Source organism: Megalobrama amblycephala, linkage group LG15 (genome assembly GCF_018812025.1).
Source record: "Megalobrama amblycephala isolate DHTTF-2021 linkage group LG15, ASM1881202v1, whole genome shotgun sequence".
Taxonomy (NCBI): Eukaryota; Metazoa; Chordata; class Actinopteri; order Cypriniformes; family Xenocyprididae; genus Megalobrama; species Megalobrama amblycephala.
In genome coordinates this window covers 27,218,323-27,240,870 of record NC_063058.1, presented here as the reverse complement: position 1 = coordinate 27,240,870, position 22,548 = coordinate 27,218,323, and the positions used below count along the sequence as shown (strand labels likewise).

Genomic DNA, 22,548 nt, shown 5'->3' with positions numbered 1-22,548 from the left:
GGACCAATTATGGAAAAATGACAAAATGGTAATGAGAATTTGAGAAAAAAGAAAAAAAATTCTGCTTGCAATGTTTAAATGAAACTTAAGGCCCTTTCGCACCTATAACGATAACTATATTAGCGTTCACATCAGTGGACGATATCGTTCTGTTTATTCTAAAGCCCTGGGTATACTCTTTTCTTTTCTTTTTAAGCATATGCTAGTGTATGCACACAGTCGAATGCACAATCTTGCAAAGTATACTTCATTTACGCGTACACAGGCGCATGCGCAATCTCTCACCACGAGTTACAACCCATGTAAATATATTTGTATTCATGCCAGAGTTGTACAAATGAGGGTACTTTCTAACCTCTTTGCACAATCTGTCATCTATGTAGGCCTCCATTGTTGCTGTAGCTTGCATGTGTTCCGGTCTGTTCTGTTTATGCAAGGTTTCTTCGACTACCTTATGAATCGACGCCCCCAGTTCATGGTTGCCACCTTGTGGATAAACTAATTACTGCAAAAAAATTTAATGCGCATGTGCGACCTGGTAATAAAGTACGCACATACTCTTCTGATGACGAAATTCGCGTCTCACGCATTTTTCGCTGACCCTCGCATACATGTAAAAAGTGAAGTATACTTTGGGCTTGAGAATGCTCTGCAGCAGCGTTGCCAGGTTTTCACAACAAAACCTGCTCAATTGCTACTCAAAACTAGCCTATCGCATTCCTGTGGGTAAAATCTGTTTTTTGTTGGAGTTCTCCTGGTAAAATTTGCATTATAGGAGCTAAATATCATGTTATTTGGGGTCGCTTCAACCCGCGGACATCAAAAACAACCCGCGGCAACAGTGTTAAAGTAGCCCACGGGAAAACTGCAGACTTGGCAACACTGCAGTGCACTGCTGTTTTGTCATCAGCTGCTTTAAATGCTCACACACTCTTTAAAGCAGGATGGATTCTGATTGGCTTTCAAGGTTTTTTTTTATCATTCATCAGCTGTAAAAAAAAAAAAAAAAGAAAAAAAAAATCATTCTGAAAGTGATTCCAACTATATTGTTTCTCTGTGCCGCTATCATTATAATTGTGGTGTGGACTCTGTTATCCTTTATATTTAAAATGATTTTTAGAACTATACCTTTATCATTATAGTTATCCTTGGTGTGAATGGGCCTTTGCTCAAGTCCCAGCATCCTCAACTATACATTTGTAAATATCTCTAATTTGTTGTAGTATGTGTGATATTTATAACAAAATTGAGAAAAAGGTAATAAAATATAATAGAATTATTATAAAATTAAAAAAGATGTGCAACAGCTGTGGAGCCCCATAACAGGTCAGGTAATTAGATTCCATCCGTTGTGTAACCACTGCCTTCCTCTTTAGACAACAGGAACTGCATTAAGCATACATGCTTGAAAGAGGCAGCATGAAACTAGGAGGAATTCAGCAGTAATACGATCGTTCCACATTACTTTGATCATCACCTTCCAGTAAATTCAGTGTATCAGTGATACAGCCCTAAGAGGTTGGATAACTTTGTTCCTGGTTATGTGTTCAGAAGGTGAGGATGGGTGTTACTGTTTGAGGAATTAAAAGTCCTCCCAGTCGTTCTCTCATTCAGACCGAGCAGGAGATCATGGAGGCTGGATCTGTCCTTTTGTCAAGGAACTTGGAATGGTTCGTTTTCAACGGTAAGTTTGCTGATGGGATCATGATTGTCTGATTTAATTTCTATGTATTAGATGTTTGTATATTAACATTTAAAGAGTATTATATTCTGTCAATAGTGTTCAGTTTCAAGTTGTTTTGCTCATGTCAAGTTAAATGCCTCTATGCAACTTCAAGGTTTATGATTAATCACCATTTTCTTGTCGCAGGCTCCTCCACAAGTTCTCCCAGCATGCTCAACAGTAGCATACACAGTCCCTTGCCCGAAGAATCATACTTGATGTCGGGAAGACCACGGCATGCATTCGGGACTGTAGGGGTTGTCATCATCGTACTTATCACTAGCTGCATCAGCCTGCTAACAGTCCTAGGTAACGTCCTGGTTCTGCTTTCAATCAGCGTCAACCGTAATCTCCGAACCATCAACAACTACTTCCTTTTTAGTCTTGCTTGTTCAGACCTTATCGTCGGTGTGTTCTCCATGAATCTCTACATTGTTTACGCCGTGAAGGGATACTGGCCTTTGGGACCGCAGATGTGCGACTTGTGGTTGGTTGTGGATTACGTGGTCAGTAACGCCTCGGTGATGAATCTACTTCTGATCTGCTTTGACCGGTACTTCTGCGTCACCCGGCCTCTGAGTTACCCAACCAAACGTACCGCAAGGTGGGCAGGGGTGATGATTGCTGTGGCTTGGTTGCAGTCTCTGCTTCTCTGGGCTCCAGCTATCCTGCTTTGGCAGGCTAGGAGGGACAGTAGCAAGGTCCCGGAGGGACAATGTTACATCCTGCTCCTCGCTAACCCAGCTGTAACCCTGGCAACCACCATCCCAGCGTTCTACATTCCTGTTGTAATAATGATGATATTGTACACACGGATATCCCTAGCCAGTCAGAGACGGGTTTGTAAGTTGAAGTCTGAATCCGCAAACTTGCTTAAACCATCAAAGACAAGTGGAGGAACACCTACCGAAAACCCTGACCTAGTGAATGACATTAAACCGGATGAAACATGTTCATTTAAACAAGATTTGGATCTCGTTAGAACCAAACGACTCTGTAGCATGCCTTCCGTAGAGTTCAGCAAAATGGACTACTCCTTGGATTCAAGCCCTGATGCCTCTGTGGAAGACCGAGAGCTGGATGGCGAAACCTCAAGACCAAAGAGCTCGACAGGGTATACGGAAACTAGCAGGACAATGCAAGCTCACTGTTTTCCAAACCACACTACCGTTCAAGTTCAACGGCAAACATCCCATGTCATCTTCAAGAATGCCAGACGGAAGGCTCTGAGAGAGAGGAAGGTGACGAAGACCGTCCTTGCCGTTCTTCTAGCCTTCATCGTCACATGGACACCCTATAGCGTTATGGTTCTGATTGGTACCTTCTGCCGCTGGTGTGTCCCTGAAATTCTTTGGATGGTGGGCTACTTTCTGTGTTACGTCAACAGCACGGTTAATCCGGTATGCTACGCGCTCTGTAACGCCACCTTCAAAAGAACCTTTAAACGACTGTTGATGTGCAAGTTCAAAAATCTGACATTAAAATGAGCCGGACTTATTCAAATCTTCAGTCTCCTATCGAGCAACCAATAGGGGACCTGATTCACTAAAATGTTGTGAAGCAGTTTTACTAGAGCCAAAAGTGAAAATATGTGTTGATTGAGGTTATTGGTGTTTCTGATTGCACTCATTACATGCACAACTGTATGATGTATTGTAAAGTTGCTTTTAAGTTGTTTGTGAGTGCATTTTTATCTAAACGGTTAAATGTAATTGCGTAAATCAAAGCAACAGTTTACAGAAGACATTGATTCTTTTTTTATGAGTGTGATGCTGGTTTGTTAGAGCCAAAAGTGTAATTGAAGTATTCAGTGTTTATCATGTTGCTGATATTGCATGCATTAAATCGTAAAGCCTTTTAAGTTGTTCGCAAATGTATTCTTTTATGTCGCTATGTAAATCAATGCGACAAATTAGAGAAGACATCCTTTTTTTTTTTTTTGGTTGTGGTGGTTTACTAAATCGAAAAGTGAAAATAAACATGTTGGTTGAGTTTTGATATTTATCGTCACTGCAATTGCATTTGTTTTACTACTTGTATGATATGATATAAAGTTTGTAAGATTGTTACTGTTTTACACAATAAATGAGTAAAAAACCTTTGGTTCTTATTCATTTGGTTCTCATTTTGGTTCAAACAAAAACCCAACGCATTTGTGTATATCATGCTTGTGTTCTTATAGAAATTGTGTTGTTTAGTTTAACTAGAGTTAAAAGTGTTGCACTTTATTTTACAGTACGTGCTCTTTCAATGTACTTATAGTGTACTTACCAAGAAAGTACTGAATAATATAAAGTAACTACATGGGTTAAGATTAGGTTTAGGATCACGACTAGTACCTAGTTATTACCCAGTTATTATAAAAAGTTACTATAAAAAGTATAGTATGTACATGCGAAACAGGACTGTAAATTATAGTTCTACTGCTAAAAGTGAAAATAAAAGTATTTGGTTTGTCATATTAAAATTGCATGTGCCAAATATAGACCTTGTGTAGCCCCGCCCCTTTTCAGCACTGTGCTTATCTGTCTTCCAGTTTGTATTTCCACAGCATGAAGGTAAGATCTTACGGATTTATGAATGAACGTCTCTTTTTAAAAACTTTCTGGTTTACAGACATTCACTTCAAACATTACAATAACTTTTGTTAACTCCACAATAAGTAAATCCACCAATTACTCTTCAACAGCGATGCCATAGGAATATACAGATCTTATTTTTAGAAATAAAATTCTAAAGATGGCTGCGCGCTTGCTTCTCTGGCGCATAAGGACTGTATATTTGACATCATAAAGTAATTCCTAAGTTTGTCAGCCTTGAACAAATGCGTAAAAACTTTTGAAAAGGCACAGTTTTTAAAAAGGCACCAGAAAGTATTATTGAAAATACACTTTCATTTATTCACAACCTGTAGAAGTAATCAGTTAGTGTTGTAAATTTGATTGTACATCCATCAAATCTAAAAACATAAACATTTATAAACATAGATACTTTATATAGGCCGTTACTTCCAGGAGCTGTGTTCGTTTAAGCATTATAACGTACAGAAATCGTCTTCAATTCGATTTGTTGTAATTTACAAATACTTCCTTTTAGGGGCATAATTAGGGTCTTGCCACTTTTTCTCTTTAGTAAAGACAATTTGTTAGACAACAGATTTGCTGCGGCCTATTTTATACATGCAAAGTCAATTACAATTAAAAATTCGCTACAGAGATCAAATTACAACAGCATAGACACATACATTGACTAATTACAAAACGAAGAAAGTGGAAATAAAAACAATAGGTAGGGCTACAGTTTTTTTCCTCAGCATTCAACTTTTGGAGGATTTTGGGAGTGTCACACAGGAATGTACCACTGAGTGGGCAATGGGGCGGTTGGGGTGGTCTTCAAGTTAGTTTTCCTTCCCTTTTCCTTTCTTCTTTTCACCTCCCTTGGGTTTAGGGGTCTTTGGGGTGCAAGGTTTGGACACTTTAATGGTGGTCTGGCATTCGGCATTGAACAGCGCCTTCTTCAATGTCCCAGACCTGCTTCTGGTTCCCGTAGTAGTGTCACATTCGGCCCAACGACCAAACTTGTACTTGCAGTCAGCTTAAGACAAAGAACAAACTAGACTGAATGGCCTGTCTAAATGTATTTATGTTTCATTCATATCCAGACATGTAAAACTTCTTACCGCCAAAGTCTTTCTTCCAGTTGCATGGGACTTTGCACTTGGTTTTCTTTGTCTGTTCGTTGCAGGTCGCCTCTCGAATGCCAGCTCCGCAGTCGCCGCTGTTGGGCACACATTTCCCATACTGCCATTCACTGCACTCAACATCTGCTTTGGGCTCTTTGCCCTTTTCTGTCGCAAAATAGAGAATGATTATTAATGCTATCACACAAGAAGAATGTGCATTGCATAATTTTGTAAAAGATAAGAACCTTTTTTCTTCATACTGGCTTCTACGGTGATCATCAACACCACCAGCAGCACAAGCGCTATAGAGAATAAACTCCGCATTCTGCGAAGAAATACAGCGGACATTTAGTACATACACAATATTAAGTAGTAGATGCACAAATGTGAAGCAGACTTGAAATCTTATGTATAGATTGTTTTAGTATTATTTATATAATATTATAGTATTTGTTGATGTTTTTAGTTGCTAACGTTTACAGGACAAGGATGAACTAAAAACGGGAAAGTTTTTCATTTGCGTTTTTTTTAAAACTGTCGCGTACAATGTTGTCAAAACCATCCCCGTTCACACGGATCTAAAAACACTGTATTATGCATGCCTGGCCAGTAGTTGGCGATGTCACTTTCGCTGCGTTCGAAATCGCATACTTCGTTTGAATTTGAATTTACTTTGCGACTGTTAAAAAAGTACATTCTTGATAGTATGAGTGTAGTGCAAATAAAAATTCGGACGTACTACCAAAGACTATAGAATAACACAAGACGCGTCACTCGTATTTTTTTGAAAGGGAGAAAGTGCAACGCACAATATGGTGGAATAAGTCCCGCCTTCTGAATAAGAGCCAGTCGCCGATTGGTAAAGTCATCGCGTCACTGCAGCGGCCGTTAGAAGCTCTGGTTCCTATAGCAGTGTTGCCAAGTCCGTGGTTTTCCTGTGGAATTGGGCTACTTTTACACTGTTGCCGTGGGTTGTTTTTCATGTCCGCGGGTTGAATCAACCCAAAATAACGCAATATTTAGTCCCTGGAATGCAAATTTTACCAGGGGAGCCCTGCCAAAAAAGCGAGATTTTTACCATGGGACCCCCTTGAAATGCGATTGGGCTAGTTTTGGGCTAGTTTTGAGGAGCAGTTGGACGGGTTTTGTTGTGAAAACCTGGCAACCCTGTCCTATAGATACAGTCAGAAATGGTGTGAAATGACTTCCTAAAGATACGCGTACTTAGCCACATTAGCTTGATCCAGCCTAAAAACTATCGTTTATTTGTCATGATTTGAGCATTTAGAAATAAAATTTATGAGACAGTTGTTGTCAGATTTCATTGGTGATTTCAAATATGAAATTTAATTGAAAGCTTGGCTAACAGCTTTGGAGAATTTGATGTTTCCATATTCAAAGAGATAGGAGCTGCACTTGCATGCCTGAAAGGCGTTTCAAAGATGGCCGCCAAGTGAAATGACTTGTCTTAAAGGGATAGTTCACCCAAAAATGAAAATTTGATGTTTATCTGTTTACCCCCAGGGCATCCAAGATGTAGGTGACTTTGTTTCTTCAGTAGAACACAAATGATGATTTTTAACTCCAACCATTGCCGTCTGTCAATCGAATAATGCATGGCAATGGTAACAAAATCTATGAGAGTAAAAAGATGCACAGACAAATCCAAATTAAACCCTGCGGCTTGTGACGACACATTGATGTCCTAAGACACGAAACGATCGGTTTGTGCGAGAAACCGAACAGTATTTATATCATAAAACACAACTATGTCCAACTGACCTCCTCATCCGGTTAGTGAGGTCTGAATGCGCTCTGACAACGGCAGTGATGTCTCGCACTCATTGAAGCAAAGCGCGAGCGATCAGTTCCGTCATCAGAATGCGTTTTTTGACCTCACTAACCGGGTGTGGAGTTCAGTTGGACATAGTGGTGTATTAGAGGTAAAAAATGATAGAAATACTGTTCGGTTTCTCGCACAAACAGATCGTTTCGTGTCTTAGGACATCAATGTGTCATCATGAGCTGCAGGGTTTAATTTGGATTTGTCTGTGTTTTTTTTTACTCTTATAGATGGAGTTCCTATCGACACGCATTATACGGCTGACAGACCGCAACGGTTGGAGTTAAAAATCATCATTTGTGTTTTACTGAAGAAACAAAGTCAGCTACATCTTGGATGCCCTGGGGGTAAGCAGATAAACATCAAATTTTCATTTTTGGGTGAACTATCCCTTTAAAGGAACTTTGGTACTACATCCGCCATGTTGTTACCGTCACATGTCCTACCAGCGTCAGTTGCGTCGCTTCGCTGCATTTCATAAATCCTCTCCCGTGGTCTCAAGTGATAAAAGTGTCCATCGAACGCGCACTTAAGAAACTCAGTGGTAGTCGGTTATTCGGAGACTTTCAGGTGTATTTAACGATACAAAACTTTAATATCTGATATATTAATTATCTTTTGCCCTTTCTGGTGTTTTTAGGCTGGTTTAATTAGTTTTGGGGGTTTTCAGACCGCAAAACTAAGCATTTTATTATTTCCAAGGTACTCTAAAAACACCAAAACACACTAAATCAGATAATTACACATGAGATATTAATGTTTTTGTTTGAACTATCTGAATTAAATACATTGTGTACACAATGTTCTAAAAGAGACTCTATATTTTCCTCTATTCTTGCAGGAAAAAAGCACACAGCACTTCTCCTTTTCATTCTTTTCCTGCCTCCATTAAAACAGGCTCCTTTCAAGGCGCAGCCCGCGGCACGGCTCCATTCTTCAGTCACTCATAAATGTGAAGGGCTCCTCGGGGTCGGACTTTTGTGCGAGGAGAAACAGCGGTCGGCAGGGGTCCCCCGCTTCCCCTCCCCTCCCCTCCTCAGCCTCCGAGGGGAGAGAGGCCAAGTACTCAAAGACCTTCAGCTGGGCCTTAGAGGAGCCTGATTCACTGGCTCCGAACAAAGCAGGATCTCGCCCGTTTTGCTTCCCTCTCTGAAAGAGCCCGAACACAGATCCCATGCTGTGTCTTGAGGAGGGGGTGGTGGGCCTCCCCTCGTCTCCTTTGAAAATAAGCCTATTTGCATCGGAGGACAAACCCCGCTCTGTTGATGGGAGAAGGGACGTGGGATGCTGCCTTTGATAAATGCAGAACTGGACATTTTGAAAACTTCCTCAAGGAGCACAAAGTTCAACCGCATCTGGAGCTTTCCGTTCCGTCAGAATTGAATTGCGGGGCCGTGTCCGTTTGGTTCTGATTTGGAGAAGTGGGTCAGCAGTTGCTGGCAGCTGGTGCTCTTTGGCACTTCACAGTGCATCATTTTCCCTGACAGTATTAAAGAGCCCTTGCGCACGAAAACAAAAACTCCCACGACTCTATTACAGCATGAAAGCAACTATTTAAAGAGACATCCGCCATTAAATCAACTACAATAAACTGCGATAGTGTCGCTGTCAATTAAACCTAATATCGACGCTATTATTCTAAACTCAGGAAATATGCTCATATTAAACACAAATCAGACATTTTATGGTTTAAAATCGGTCTTAAAATGAAACGCGTTTGTTATTATGATGCGGTCCGCTTTTTTTTCATATATCATCATGTCACATCATAAATACGCCAACAAATTTTTTATTAAAAATATCAATGCGGCACATAAATACGCAGATACAAATAAAACTAAATAAATACATAGCGATAATAGAAGCATATACACAAAAAAATCCGATCCCTGTCAATCGCGGATAGTTGCATTATTTATCGCACACTAGTAAGCTATTATTCAAACGCGCAGCGTCGTGAAACATCTACTGCTGGTTAATATTAACAGTTGTCGGGTTATGATGATGATGATGATGATGATGATGTACTTGCCTTATTGCTGTGAATATGATGCTGTGCAGTGAGCGTGTGTCAGTGTTCAGCTCTCTCTATGATCTCTGCTGCTCTTTGTGTTTCTCCGAACTAGTTTGAGCTGGTCGCATAGCTGTGCTCTCTCTCTCCCTCTCTCCCTCTCTCTCTCTCTCTCTCTCTGTCTGTCTCTCCACGTGATCTATCTATCTATCTATCTATCTATCTATCTATCTATCTATCTATCTATCTATCTAAATTGTAAATCTATCCTGTTGCAGCTTCTTTGTTATTATTGTGAAATTTACTAGTGTAAATTTCTTTTTCTTTTTTACTGCTAATTTACTCGTAATTTCTGAGTGTAAATTGCTTCAAGGTAAACAAACCAACTTACACCATTTTTTTCAGTATTTTATTGGTAACACTTTACAATAAGGTTTCATTAGTGAACATTAGTTAACAAACTAAGAATGAACAATGGCTAGTTACACTGAATTTTTTTTTTTTTTTTTTTTGCTGCTTGTTCAAATTGCTTAATTAAAATGAGCTAAACTTAAAGCAACACAATTGCTGTACATTTTGCCCTAACTTAATTTGATTTCACTTAAATGTAAAATTGAAGTTATTCCATTTGTGTTGGGATTACATTAAAGGTGCCCTAGAATTGAAAATTGAATTTATGTTGGCATAGTTAAATAATTAGAGTTCTGTACATGGAAATGACATACAGTGAGTCTCAAACTCCATTGTTTCCTCCTTCATATGTAAATTTGATTTGTGCAAAAGAGCTCTGAAGAACAGGCGAATCTCAACATAACAGTCGGGATCATTAATATGTACGCCCCCAAATTTTGCATATGCCAGCTCATGTTCAAGGCATTAGACAAGGCAGTATTAACGTCTGGAGCAGCACAGAGCTGAATCAACAGACTTTATGCAGGTAAGCAAGCAAGGACAATAGCGAAAAATTGCAGATGGAGCAATAATAACTGACATGATGTCCTGATATTTTTAGTGATATTGTTAAATTGACTTTCTAAATGTTTCGTTAGCATGTTGCTAATGTACTGTTAAATGTGGTTAAAGTTACCATTGTTTCTGTATTCACGGAGACCAGAGCCATGTCGTTATTTTCATTTTTAAACACTTGCAGTCTGTATAATTCATAAACACAACTTCATTATTTATAAATCTCTCCAACAGTGTGTAATGTTAGCTTTAGCCCCGTTAGCCACGGAGCATAGCCTCAAACTCATTCAGAATCAAATGTAAACATCCAAATAAATACTATACTTACATGATCTGATATGCTGCATGATGAACACTTTGTAAAGATCCATTTTGAGGGTTATAATTGCTGTGTGAACTTTGTTTATGCAATGTATTATAAAGTTGCGAGCTTGGGGGCGGGGAGCACAAGCATTTAAAGGGGACACGCGCTGAATTTTTAATTATGCCCCACAATAGGCAGATAAAAAATGTAATAATAAAAAATCTATGGGGTATTTTGAGCTGAAACTTCACAGACACATTCAGGGGACACCTTAGACTTATATTACATCTTGTGAAAAAGGCTTCTAGGGTTCACCTTTAATTATTTGTGTTGAATGAACTGAAACTGGGCGGGGCTTGTTAGTTCCCAGCATGCTTTGCACATGGCTAAATCAAGAGAAATTAAATGTTAAAATTAAGGCACCGTCCACACGGAGACAAGTTTAGCTGTATACGCAAAAATTTTGTATCGTATAGGCGTTTCGTACAGACGGATCCGGCGTTTTCCGAAGGTGAAAACTGCTATTTTTTGAAACCGGGTCCCAGAGTGGATAAATCTGAAAACGACGGCCTTTGCGTTTTCGTGTGTACAGCCAATCCGTATATTTTGTGAAACGATGATGTCATCACCCCACGTGTCGACCCTAGTCAGTCACCGCTAACAGCACAAAACAGCAACAACAACAACAATAGCGTACTACATGCTTGTGTTCGTGCTGCAGAAGCTACCAAGCCTAAAGCTTTATTTCTAAGCTTTACTATACAGCGCACAAGGTTTATGTGCATGCTCCAAGTCTTATTCTTTGTTAGTGTATCTCTATTGCAGAATTACAGCGCCATATACTGATCTGGCATGTATACTACATCGTTTTGAGTCGTTTCAGTGGTTTTGTGTGTATGCTGATATTTCTTGAGACAAAAAAAGATTGGATAGGGAAAGCTCTGTTATTTTATGTATTTTGAGGAAGATGTACTTGATAGTGTGTAATAGTCTTTAATGTTCAATTATGTTGGAATTATATAATTTAGTTGTGTGGCACTAAAATATATGAAATTAATTTGCATGAATGAATATATGAAATTGAATGCCTGAATCATGTCAGGGAGCCATATAAAATTCACTCCGAGACTACTTAATTGGGTCACTTAAAATGACTTCATTCCATGATGTTGAAGTTACATGAACAAATTATGTTTGTTTAACTTAACTGATTCATGTGAGACCAATGTACAAAATTAAATCATGTAAATCCAACAAAAAAAATTTTCAGTTTATATAGCACTTATTAAACTTAATTTTATAAACTTATAAAATTTGTATTTGTTGACATTAGTTAACATGACCAAACAATGAACAACTGTATTTTGTTAACAATGATTAAATATTACAAATGTACTGCTCATTGATAGTTCACGTTATTTAATATTATTAACTAATGTTAATAGATGAGACTTTATTGTAAAGTGTTACCATTTTATTGTCCTTTTCAGGCCAAAATTAATTGATTTACCATCATTTTGAGTGTGAAATATGCTATATAGATTTAAATCCATTTCATGTATTTAATCTAATACCTTTGTAATATTTCACAAATATGATCCGTTTATTCTATTTTTAATTAATTTCATTATTTGTCTATTCTCTCCTTGTGTGGGGTTTTAAGCACTTTGAATTACCATTGTGTAATGAAATGTGCTATATAAATAAACCTGTCTATCTGTATATATAACATATGATTTGTCCAATGATTTTGTTCTTTGACTTAACAGTCAAAAAAAAATCTCCCAAATTTAAAACAAGCACAGGTTGTACTGAGGTTAAACTGATTTGCGTCCTTTCCCTACTCCAGAAATGGAGCTGGAGCAGGAGAGAAAACAATAACCTTATCTCCGAAATGATAAATGAGTCACAAATGTCAACACATCCATCATTGCCGGTAACTCATTCAGACATAAAGACCCTCCTAGGGAGAGGCACAGTTCAACATTATACACTGTTTACCACCCGCCGCGCCAAACCCTGAAAAGATGCCATTGCTGTGCGATAACAGAACGAGAGTAATGAGGATGACGGATATGTATTCACCAACACACTCAGACTCCGTATGTAAATATTCTCAGTCAATTATACCCTATAATAAAAGTACATTCAGTAAATACACAAACTTGTTTTTAAAGACTTTATTTATTCCCTCCCCCCCCCCCAAATAGACAATAACAAACCAGCCCCAGAACAAATATATGACTATTCCTCTTATCTACTCTTATAAATAAAGCATTATCTAAGTTCATATCACATACAAATTAATGTTGGAACAGATCACTCACACATTTTTAAAATGTTTGACAGATTATATACATGTATCATCTATTTTGAATTGCATAGCAACTCACACAAAGCACTGACAAAATACATATTCTATCATAATGACATCTCACCACAAACACACTATGGCAATGCTGACAACTTCTAGTTGTCAAATGGCTGCTTTGTAAAAAGACCAGCTTTCCTGCCTCTGTTATTATTCAAGCATTTAGTCAATTTTACATGTACATAAAGTGACCCGGTTTAATACACAGAAATTTAAACGTCATAACCGCAGACGATGACATAAATATACATAACTCTGTAATCCAAAACCCACGACAACTCGTATTTAGTTTCCTCCATTCGTCACTGAAAATGTGATTTATCTCTCAGGATTAAGCTTTAAAACTATGTTTCTGTGTAGCTAACATGCTCAATTTGGCTGGAAACCAAAACTAACAAGTTCAAGTTGCTGCATGACTTTATAACTTCTGTGAAGAACCTAAAATCACACTGGTGAAGTATAGTCAGTGTAAGCAATCTAAGCTAAAAGATATAATCCCATTCCTGAAAGAAACTTCATTCATTTAGGCGTACATTAATGGTCACAAAATGACCAAAGGCAAATCTATATACTAACAAATGATTACGATTTATAATATATATATGGAGAATACAGAATTGATTTAATGCTATCTAAAAGAAGTAATTAATGGAATGTTTTTAGGAAATTCAAGCATTTACCACAAAGAGAGAAACTGGCCGTAAGCAACAGCTGAGGAAGCATTCTTAAACGCAGGAGGCTATGAAAACAACGTCTATCTCGAATCAGAACAAACATGTGAAGTGGAAGCCAAGCTAAAGGAAGTTTCCAGTGGACTACGGTCACATAAAATCTGTAATCAGAAGCAGCAAAAACCTCTCCAGTTAATCTCACATGAGGTTTATCTGGTTTTCTTTATAGTAGTTTAGTAAAAGCCACTTTTATACATGGTACTTCAGCCCTGAAATTCCCAAAATGTTGCACATTGTGTCTTAAGGAGCAGAGCGGTGCAGATCTGTGCGGTCCGAAAGCTGGACGCGACGTAGCAAACTCATGCATTCTGAAACATGACACGAACACTGTCTTTTTGGCATTACAATCAATACAGAGAGCGAACAAACTAATTTCCGCACACATGCTGCCTCATAGCGTCGCTAAACCTGGCCACGGGAGAGACGAGATAAGCCTCTGTGGTTTGGTGGCGGGTGGAGGTCGGTCACACGGCCGTCTCATGGTCATCCCTCTGGATCATCTGGTGGTGCTGTCGGTTTTCCAAGTACTCGGCCAACTCGAAGTCTTGAGCTCTCTCCGCGTACATCTTTGGAGTTTCACCCTGCAGGATGAAGGAAAGAATTTAAATTAATTTAAATTTTAATTATTTATTTTTTATTAATTTGATTTGTTTTTCTCTTTTTTGCCATTTTTGTTTATACAGATGTTTGCTGGGATGATGGATGGATGGATGGATGGATAAATGGATGGATGATAAATGGATGAATGGATTAATGGATGGATGGATGGATAAATGGATGGATGATAAATGGATGATGATAAATGGATGGATGATAAAAATGGATGATTAATGGATGGATGGATGGATAAATGGATGGATAAATGGATGGATAAATGGATGGATGATAAATGGATTAATGGATGATGATAAATGGATGGATGATAAATGGATGAATGGATTAATGGATGGATGGATGGATAAATGGATGGATGATAAATGGATGAATGGATTAATGGATGGATGAATAAATGGATGGATGATAAATAGATGGATGAATGGATTAATGGATGGATGAATAAATGGATGGATGATAAATGGATGGATGGATAACTGGATGGATGAATAAATGGATGGATGATAAATGGATGGATGGATAATTGGATGGATGAATAAATGGATGGATGGATGGATGGATGGATTAATGGATGGATGGATGAATAAATGGATGGACAGATAAATGAATGGATGGATGGATGATAAATGGATAGATAAATGGATGGTTAATGGATTAATGGATGGATGGATGGATAAATGGATGGATGGATAATGGATGGATGGATGAATAAATGGATGGATGATAAATGGATGGATGGATGGATAATTGGATGGATGAATAAATGGATGGATGGATGAATAAATGGATGGATAATAAATGATAATAAATGGAATGGATGGATGGATGATAAATGGATAGATAAATGGATGGTTAATGGATAATGGATGGATGGATGGATGGATAAATGGATGGATGATAAATGGATGAATGGATTAATGGATGGATGGATGGATGAATAAATGGATGGATGATAAATAGATGGATGAATGGATTAATTGATGGATGAATAAATGGATGGATTAATGGATGGATGGATGAATAAATGGATGGATAATAAATGGATGGACAGATAAATGAATGGATGGATGGATGATAAATGGATAGATAAATGGATGGATGGATAAATGGATGGATGATAAATCAATAGATGAGTGGGTTAATGGATGGATGAATAAATGGATGAATGATAAATGGATGGATGGATAATTGGATGGATGAATAAATGGATTAATGGATGGATGGATTAATGGATGGAAGAATAAATGGATGGACAGATGAATGGATGATAAATGGATAGATGGATGGATGTATGATTAATGGATGAATGGATAAATGGAAGGACAGATGGATGGATGAATAAATGGATGGATAAATATTATTAATGAATGGATGGACTGATGATGGATGGATGGATAATTGGATGGATCGATGGATGAATGGATGGATGGATAAATGGATGGATGAATGGATGATAAATGGATGGATGAATGGATGATAAATGGATGGATGGATAAATATATGGATTATAAATGGATGGACAGATGAATGAATGGATGGATGATAAATGGATAGATAAATGGATGATGGATAATTGGATGGACGATGGATGGATGGATGAATAAATTGATGGATGGATGGATAATTAACATCTGCTAAAATATAATGACAGTTTTGCATTTATAGAGAAATAAAACAAATAAGCACAATTATGAATGATAATGCATGATTTAATTTCTTATTTCTGGTAAAAATAAATAACTAAAACCTACTATAATATAATAAAGACATTTCTTTATTTAATCAAATTCTTTTCTTATTTCTGCCAGCTTTCGTCGCCTCTGTCATCAGTTATTGATCTGAGCGCACGGACACTACTGGATGATGACATCACTGTTTTCTGCTTTATAGATGAATGAACTAATATTTGATTATCTTTACAACGGCACTGAATCAACACTGAACGATGAGCTGCTGTACAGCTGAAATCAATCTATCATTTTCCTCTTTTCATTGTAAAGCTGTTTTGAAACACATCCTTGCTGGTATATTTACTTTAATATAATGACAATTTTGCATTTATAGATAAAACAAAAACAATAATGTATTTACTGTGTTTTTTCTAATAATTCTGAGGCGTGCGGTTCTCACCTGCAGATCTGTCTTCATGAGGGACGCGCCGGCCTCCACCAGATAACAGCAGATCGTTCTCTGGCACAACGCAGCTGCCTTATGCAGGGCCGTTTCCCCTCTGAGTCCAAACACAAAGAATGTAAATATTATGATGCTGACTTTGGTTGTTTCAAATCAAAACTTGCTTTTGGTAGTGAACTTTAAACCTTTCACCACAAATTAAATCAAGTAAAAGATGCCAAGTGGCTCCAGCCCTACTTACGTTGATTTCTCCGTCACATCCAGGATGGAGGCGTGAGCTGTTCCCCAAAAACAAAGACAATTAGAAACGTGACGAAGTCAGAGTCAAAGAACGAAGTCCAACCAACTCACCATTATCAGTGATATACTTCACAATACTTTTGCTGCCTACAACGACCGCGTGATGGAGGAGGGTGCAGCCGAGACGGTCCTGGACCAAGAGATTTGCCCCGTCTTTGTGCATCTGAACCAGCTGAGAAGATCAGCGAGCAGAGAAACAGTCCATCAGCTCTGGCAGTGCAGAGCACTAATCTGTGATATTGCTTGAATGGGTTATTTTATGAATACCTTTTCAATGTTGTCAGACTTCACAGCATCAAAGAGCAAATTTATTGATTCTGAAAGATATGGGGGAAAATATAAGCAATTTTATTACTAAATGTACTAAATTGATCTAGTAAATCATAGAAAATGTATGAATATATATATTAATATATAATAATTGTGTAGTTTATTATATTAATAGTAAAATTTTTCTAATAAATCAAATTATATTATATATAGAAGTTGTAATTCTAGAAAATGGATGAATATATGTTAATTTATATATATATATATATATATATATATATATATATATATATATATATATATATATTATACTTTTAATAATAATAATTTTTTCTAATAAATAAAATTATATATATATATATATATATATATATATAGTAATTTTAGAAAATGGATGAATTATTAATATATATATATATATATATATATATATATATATATATATATATATATAATTCTAGATGTAATATATATATAGAATTATATTTTATAATATTTTTTATATATTTTATATATATATAAAATTGTAATTTTATTTGTAAAAGTGTATTGTATAAAAAAACTTTTTTCTAATAAATAAATAAAATTATATATATATATTATATATACAAATATATTTTATAATAATTTTAATTTTTAGGTTTTAATTTTATAGTATATAGTATATTTATAGTATAATTATAGAGTATATATTATAATTATATATATATTATGTATTAAATATATTATTATATTTTATAATATACTTTTATTTTATAGAAAAAATTATATATATATATATATAAATTTTATTTGTAAAAGTGTATTGTATCAAAAATATTTTTTTTCTAATAAACAAATAAAACTATATATATATATATATATATATATATATATATATATACACACACACACACACACACACACACACACACACACACACACACACACAACATCTTAATTTTATTTCTATATAGGTATGTACCTTGATCACTGTCATTCCAGGCAGAATCTAACCTGTGAAATGAAAACTGAATATTAATACCACGATTCATGAACAAAGCCAACTACATTTGTGTCTCATCATCGATAATGCTGAAATATTGTATGTACCTTGGCACATTCTCTGAGTCCTCATCAAGTGTGTTTGAACGACTCATAGTCTTAATTTTTGCTCCCCTCCTTCAAGATGAAAGACATTGTGCAAAAACAAGCTTATGTAAGATATTCATTTAAAAATGGATATCTTCTGCCCTCTCACTAACACAAAATGACACTATTATGGTGCAATGCAGACTATGAATATGGTAGTACCATAGTACAAATATCAAAGTATTATTGGTATTATTGTACCGCCACAGTACACTTTTCTGTAAGGACTGGGCATTAGAGAGTCTCAATGAAGCACATGGAATCATGAGATGGATAACTTTCTTAGCTTAGTAATGATGTTTGCTATAGAAAGAACAAGGCATAATAGAACCGTGTCCAAACAAGCAAAACTTGAGGCATGAGGGTGTGAATTAAACCCCTCGGTTCGAGCTGTACCTGCACAGGCCTGGCTTTGTGGGGGAATCTGGATCGCTTTGAATGTGCGGGTCACTATCCGGGCTCACACTTTCCATTTGGCCTTCAGCATGCGTCTGATGAACCCTGCGAGAGCATGATGGGATGGACAGACAACAGAAAGGACGATGACCCGGTGTTGATGTGTTTACAACGCTGTCCTCCCGCGTGGGGGGCGGGGAAAAGCATTGTTTGTGAGATGTGTATAATTTACTGTAACAAAACAACCTCTACAACGAGGTCTGACAGATGGGATGTGTTTTTTCAGTGATCTGCTGTGTGTCAGGCAGGGGGAGGGTGAATGTAAACAGATAAATGAGTGTTTAATAGCAGGGGCCTTTATGAGGGGCTGTTCTGTCCTGGATGGACTCGCATTTTAGTAACACACAGATTTGTGCATGCTCACAGTAGACTTTGGCACAAAACATCGCTGTCTCTCACTCTCTCTGTCTCGCCATCAGATGTGCACGCAAATACACAGACAAAAAGACTTCCCCTGAGGGAATAGATTCAAGCTGAAGAGCAACTGTCATTTTTCGCTTTCAAACAGGAAGGAACGAGTTTGGTTCAGTTTAGTGTTACACATTTACTGCACACAAAAGCTTTTCTATATATTTATGTATTTAGGACATATCCTAAACATACTTCTCTAACATTTTTCTCAAATTGTTATACTAATATTATTTTATACATCTAAAAATATTTAATAAAATAGATATAATAAGTATATTTTAATGTTTAAATAATTAAAAAATAATATATTATATTATTTTTTTAAAATATTTATAATAGTAATAATATATGAATAATATGTAATAATAAGAACATATGTTTTCATATAAATAAATGAATAAACAATTTAGAAATATAGATAGATATTAGAAAAAATGTATTATTAATAAAAAAAACTGTTACAAATATAATTATTATCATAAACATATAATTAGCAGATATATTCCATTATATAATGCCAGTTACTCAAACTGTTATACTAATATTATTTTATATATAAAATAACATAAAACAATATAATAAAATATATTTTAAAGTTTAAACATTTAAAATAATTTATTATTTTTTTTAATATTTATAATAGTTTACTATAGTAATATTAACATGATTGCCTATATTATTAAAATATATATTGTATATATATAATTGATTAGAAAATTATATTATTAATACAATAAACTATTACAAATATACAAACATAATTCAGTCAAATATATTCAGTTTTATAATGTCAGTTCAAAGATTTAATTAAATTGTTATGCAAAAAATATTTTATATATGTATTTGTATAATATATGTATATTTCATATTTAATTTTATATATATATATATATTATAATTTAATAAAATAATAAAACATTAATAACAAAAATCTAATAAATAAATATTATCTATATATAATAAAATAAATAAATTAAAATTTATTACATTAAAATTGTATTAAATTATACAAGATTGCCGAATTAATTATATTTTAATGTCAAATTAATTTCTCAGACATTTAAACCCCATTAAATGTTATATTACTGTATATTATTGTTGTTGGGGACTTCCTACACTTATAAGAAAATATTGTGATAAGACCACAGTGATGGTAATATACCTTGCTTTTAATTTCTATATATACAAAAATAATAATAATACCATGGTACCTCTGGTACTTTTTTGCAAGTGCAATCACATCTGTTATTCATAATATAATTATAATTATTATGGAATCATGCTAAATCTTTTTGGCAAAATTAATAAGAAATTAATCTTAAGACATTTTTTTAGTTCCTTAATGAAGATTTACTTGTCTCCACAAGGAGTTTTGTGAGCTTTTGCTGTTCTTCTGGGGACATTTTCAGAAATTTCGTGCCCACGGGCGAAGCAAAACCTGCCTACGCATGTACTGTGTTAGTCTACAGTGTTAAAATGAACTGTCAAAGTAAAAAGCGACATAAAACTGCACCTTGAGGCAGTGCGAAAGCTGTTTGCAGCCCTAACAACATGAGTTGATCCAGTTTAACCACACATTTTGTCATCTGAAGTGACTCGTTTCAATCTACCTGCACAGAGGAGAAGGCCCTGGAGAGCAGGCAGGAAAAGCGAACTGGTCTGTGCTATTGGAACATCCCCCAACAGTTTCCATCGCCCCCGGCATTCCGGGCGACGTGCCCACCGTCTCCTTGGTGACCAGCTCCGGGTCCAAGATGAAAAGCTCATCCTGGGAGATCTCCGTCACATAGTTTAGATGCTCCTGCAGAGATATGCAATGCTGTAGGGTAAAAAGGCACAGTGTGATATGTAACACAGATGTAAAACTTCAAAGTTCCCTTTTGTAGGTACCTGACCGCGGTCTATTCTGTAGAAACGGTCTGCAGTCGTAGCTGTAATCAAACCAAAGAGGGAAAATGTGATTATGGGGTATGCAAGCATCACACTTAGACAATTGAATCTCACAAATTTGATTTAACATAGAAAGCCTAAGTTATATATCATCATCACACTATTGTGTTAGAAAAATGTCATGCAATTTTTTTGAAAAGCTTGAAATGCTCTACTTACAGTCCAGGAAGCACCATTTTGGTGAAAGTTTTGGCATGTGCAGTGTGTCTGTATTTATACCATCCCCCTCCTAAAGGGAGAGAGACAGAGAGAGGAAAAACACACTGAGAAAGTGCAAGTGAAAAATGGCTCCTGTCCAAAGCGGCCTCACTGTGTGAGTTCAATTAGTCACAATGTGTTTTTCTGACTGTAATTGAACAGGAAGTCAACGTGCAATGGGTTTCACATGCACAATATCACATGGCCTGAATGGTGGTAATTATAATGGAAACTAGTGACTCTTAAAGGTAAAACACATCAGTTGTGTTTCAGAGACGTGTCAATGTCGCTACAGGAAACAGATTTCAAGATAAATGAAATAAAAATTTCTTCTCTTTCCAAGAAGTAGCATTAACACAGACACATTCTTATTTAGCCAAGAATGGCTGTTAAAGTCGCAACTGCAACCCATTTTACCAGAGTTATCTGACACATTTCAAGTAGACAAGTAGTATTTCCAACGACAAAAAAATTGTAGGACAGGATTTGGATCATGAAAGAAAAAAAGGGTGTTAAATGCCAACTGGACGGGGTTGAAACATAAGAGGGCTTGATTATGTCAGTGGAAAAGGAAAGTCATTTCACTTTTTTTTTTTTTTTTTTTTTTTTAAGTATATAGTCTCAATTTTGATTTCACTTTGATTTGAAGCCAAACTTAGGCAGTTCTGATCCTCCCCTTTACTTTTGCAAATAAGGAATGAGGTTGTTGCCAAATCCGCCTGTTGGCACATTTCTAACCAGCATTCAACAAGCTGAAAAGCACCTCATGTAGCTTCTCGATATGCAGCCGACATGTCTCCAAATCACTGTTCCCGGGAACTGTAATTATCCCCATAGGAATCGCTGAGAAGGTGAAAGAAAAGAGGAAGCATAGTTTAGGAGTGGTTTAAATGAAGTCGTATTTGAAAAGCAGAAGCTTTTTCAGGAGTGCATGAGTCGGTTCTCAGAATTGTGAAAAAGGGAGAGGACAAAAAGAAGTGATACTCACAGGCCTCCCTGAGCTGCTCCTTATCATAATGAAGAGCTTCATAATCACACATGCTGATACGGTTCACCTTGATCTGCAGTTTCTCTGTGATGGGCTGCTGACTATATCCATAAGGAGAAACAAAAAACTGTCAGATTTCCTCTAGGATTGAATGCAATTTAGATAGACAGACAGACAGACAGACAGACAGACAGACAGACTGATAGATAGACAGACAGAGATAGATAGACAGAGAGACAGAGATAGATAGACAAAGACAGACAGACAGACAGACAGACAGACAGATAGATAGATAGATAGATAGATAGATAGATAGATAGATAGATAGATAGCCAGACAGGTAGGTAGGTAGATAGATAGATAGATAGATAGATAGATAGATAGATAGATAGATAGACAGACAGACAGACAGACAGACAGACTGATAGATAGACAGACAGAGATAGATAGACAGACAGAGACAGA

General features: G+C 36.3%; 3 protein-coding genes across 5 annotated transcripts in view; 1 reads left to right on the top strand and 2 right to left on the bottom strand.

Moving 5' to 3' along the window:
* The first annotated feature begins 1,058 nt into the window (after positions 1-1,058).
* chrm4b (cholinergic receptor, muscarinic 4b) lies at positions 1,059-4,927 on the top strand. The gene is made up of 2 exons (XM_048157883.1): positions 1,059-1,684; positions 1,871-4,927. The coding sequence occupies exons 1-2, from the start codon at positions 1,630-1,632 to the stop codon at positions 3,208-3,210; spliced, it is 1,395 nt and encodes a 464-aa protein (XP_048013840.1). The 5' UTR covers positions 1,059-1,629; the 3' UTR covers positions 3,211-4,927.
* On the bottom strand, positions 4,603-9,429 carry mdkb (midkine b). Its single transcript, XM_048157903.1, has 4 exons — positions 9,281-9,429; positions 5,651-5,730; positions 5,403-5,570; positions 4,603-5,317 (listed from the first exon to the last, which is right to left on the bottom strand). The coding sequence occupies exons 2-4, from the start codon at positions 5,727-5,729 to the stop codon at positions 5,121-5,123; spliced, it is 444 nt and encodes a 147-aa protein (XP_048013860.1). The 5' UTR covers position 5,730; positions 9,281-9,429; the 3' UTR covers positions 4,603-5,120.
* Positions 9,430-13,809: 4,380 nt separating this feature from the next.
* The window catches only part of dgkzb (diacylglycerol kinase, zeta b), a 27,268-nt gene continuing 18,529 nt past the window's right edge, over positions 13,810-22,548 (bottom strand). For all 3 annotated transcript variants that reach the window (XM_048157831.1, XM_048157830.1, XM_048157829.1), the window contains exons 21-33: positions 22,084-22,184; positions 21,859-21,938; positions 21,057-21,126; positions 20,838-20,878; positions 20,558-20,748; positions 18,477-18,581; positions 18,042-18,110; positions 17,914-17,945; positions 16,947-16,996; positions 16,731-16,851; positions 16,621-16,657; positions 16,377-16,476; positions 13,810-14,212 (exon numbers count right to left, since the gene is read on the bottom strand). In XM_048157831.1, coding sequence (XP_048013788.1) covers positions 14,096-14,212; positions 16,377-16,476; positions 16,621-16,657; positions 16,731-16,851; positions 16,947-16,996; positions 17,914-17,945; positions 18,042-18,110; positions 18,477-18,581; positions 20,558-20,748; positions 20,838-20,878; positions 21,057-21,126; positions 21,859-21,938; positions 22,084-22,184 — 1,114 coding nt within the window. In that variant the 3' untranslated portion in view covers positions 13,810-14,095. The remainder of the gene's footprint in view (positions 14,213-16,376; positions 16,477-16,620; positions 16,658-16,730; positions 16,852-16,946; positions 16,997-17,913; positions 17,946-18,041; positions 18,111-18,476; positions 18,582-20,557; positions 20,749-20,837; positions 20,879-21,056; positions 21,127-21,858; positions 21,939-22,083; positions 22,185-22,548) is intronic.